The 2,006-nt window shown below is 37.9% G+C and overlaps 1 protein-coding gene across 1 annotated transcript; it reads left to right on the top strand.

Moving 5' to 3' along the window:
• Positions 1-227: 227 nt before the first annotated feature.
• LOC134910778 (olfactory receptor 13C9-like) lies at positions 228-1,169 on the top strand. Its single transcript, XM_063919162.1, has one exon. It carries the CDS (start codon positions 228-230, stop codon positions 1,167-1,169), a length of 942 nt encoding a protein of 313 aa, XP_063775232.1.
• The last annotated feature ends 837 nt before the right edge of the window (positions 1,170-2,006 follow it).

Below are 2,006 nucleotides of genomic sequence, written 5' to 3'. Positions count from 1 at the left end.
AACCATGGTAACTACTTCAACTTTCAGTACCGGCAGGCTACAATAAAGCTACAATAAAAAAACAACATATAACTGTTGGTACCACAAGGAATGTAAATAAATGAAACGTAGTAATAATAATAATAATAATAATAATTGTTTTGGGCAGATATTAGTAAACATTTAAGAGTAACACAACTCTTGTGATGTTATTACAGAGATATGTGTTTCTAATAGTGACTCAGAACATGGAATTTGGAAACCAAACCTTATTGAAAGAATTGATCTTCACAGGATTTTCTCAGAACCTGCAGATTTGTATTTTCATGTTTATCTTCTTCTTAATAATTTATACACTGATCATTTTGGGGAATAGTTTTATGATATGTACTATTATCATCAGTCCTCAGTTACACACGCCTATGTATTATTTCCTTTGCAATTTATCCTTCATTGACCTTGGCTACTCATCCATCACTCTTCCAAAAATTTTGCTTGATGCATTTTCTATGAGAAGGAGAATCTCCATCATTTGGTGTTTTGCACAGATGAACACTGGCCTGTTCCTAGGGAGCACCGAGGATTCATTACTGGCGGTGATGGCGTATGACCGGTATATTGCCATACGCTTCCCTTTACACTATTCCACTATAATAACTTGGAGGGCGTGTCATATCATAACAGTCATTATGTGGTCAGGAAATTTCCTTATAACAGTGATGCCCATTATTGCAAAGCCTCTTGTCTTCTGTAAGGGGAACCAATTGGACCACTTTTGTTGTGAGATACTGGCCGTTCTAGAGCTGGCATGTGGAGATGTCGCCTTTCATAAAATGACTATATTTTTCGCAAGTTTTTTTACTCTGTTAGCACCATTTATTTTCATTGTGGTGTCCTACATCAGTATTATTATATCTATATTAAAAATCCACTCAGAGGGTGGTAGATCGAAAGCTTTTTCAACATGTGCTTCCCACCTGACCGTGGTATTAATGTTATATGGGACCAGCATGATCACTTATGTAGGACAAACAATGAGTACTTCATCCAACCTGAAGTATTTTGCCTTAGTTTATGGTGTTGTGACACCGGTGTTAAATCCTTTGATCTACAGCCTGAGAAATCAAGAGGTGAAAGAAGCATTTAAGACAATATTGTCCAAGAGTTCTGCAGCATGGTCTGGTAGCTAGGTGCACCAACCCCCTATTCTTCATTTACATATGCAGTAGTACACTGAATAATTAGTCCTCGAGCTAGGAAAATAAGACATGTACAGTACAGTATTTGGGAACTACACATAACTGAAGCATGTCACCATGAACTGTAACATCCTTGGATCATTTTCTAGCTGAAATACATATAAATCGGAGAGCAAAATTATTGTCAACTCTATGAATTAATGATAATTTAATAAGATTGTTGACTCATTAATATTTGAGTGTTACTTTTTTATGTCATTCTCAAATGGTTATTGTTACTGTATTAAACTGGAATACAGTAAAAGACCTCTGTAAGTCATTCTAATTGATCCACACAAATCAGGGCCGGTGCTCGGGTTTTGGCACCCCCCCTGCAAATGATAAATTTGCGCCTTTCCATACGTAAAAAAGGGACAATGTGTGCTAGAAAAAGGGGTGTGGTCAAACAAGGAAGTGTCATGGTCACAATGGTACGCACAATTCAAATTACGCCACACAGTATTACTGTACAATCTTATTCACATTACCCCAAACGTAGGTTCTCCATTATTCATATTACACCACATAGTAGTGCCCCTTATTCATGTTACATCACACAGTAGTGCCCATTATACACGTTACTCTACACAGTAGTACCACTTATACACAATGCCCACAGCAGTGCCCCTTATCAGAGGTGTAGCTAGGTGCCATGGTTTCCTCGCAGCAAGGGTGTGTTTCACTGCTCCCTCCCCTGTATTGAACTGGGGGCATGCTACGGTTGAAAAGATTAAAAATGTAAAATCTTAAATTGGGTACAGGGCCAGTTCTAGACCTTAAGGTGCTCTG

This window comes from Pseudophryne corroboree, chromosome 4, assembly GCF_028390025.1.
Source record: "Pseudophryne corroboree isolate aPseCor3 chromosome 4, aPseCor3.hap2, whole genome shotgun sequence".
NCBI lineage: Eukaryota > Metazoa > Chordata > Amphibia > Anura > Myobatrachidae > Pseudophryne > Pseudophryne corroboree.
The sequence above is the reverse complement of the archived record's forward strand: the minus strand, read 5'-3'. Positions and strand labels throughout refer to the sequence as shown.

Bases quoted from the DNA above. Each gene is read 5' to 3' on its own strand.
- LOC134910778 (XM_063919162.1), top strand. From the start codon at position 228: ATGGAATTTGGAAACCAAACCTTATTGAAAGAATTGATCTTCACAGGA.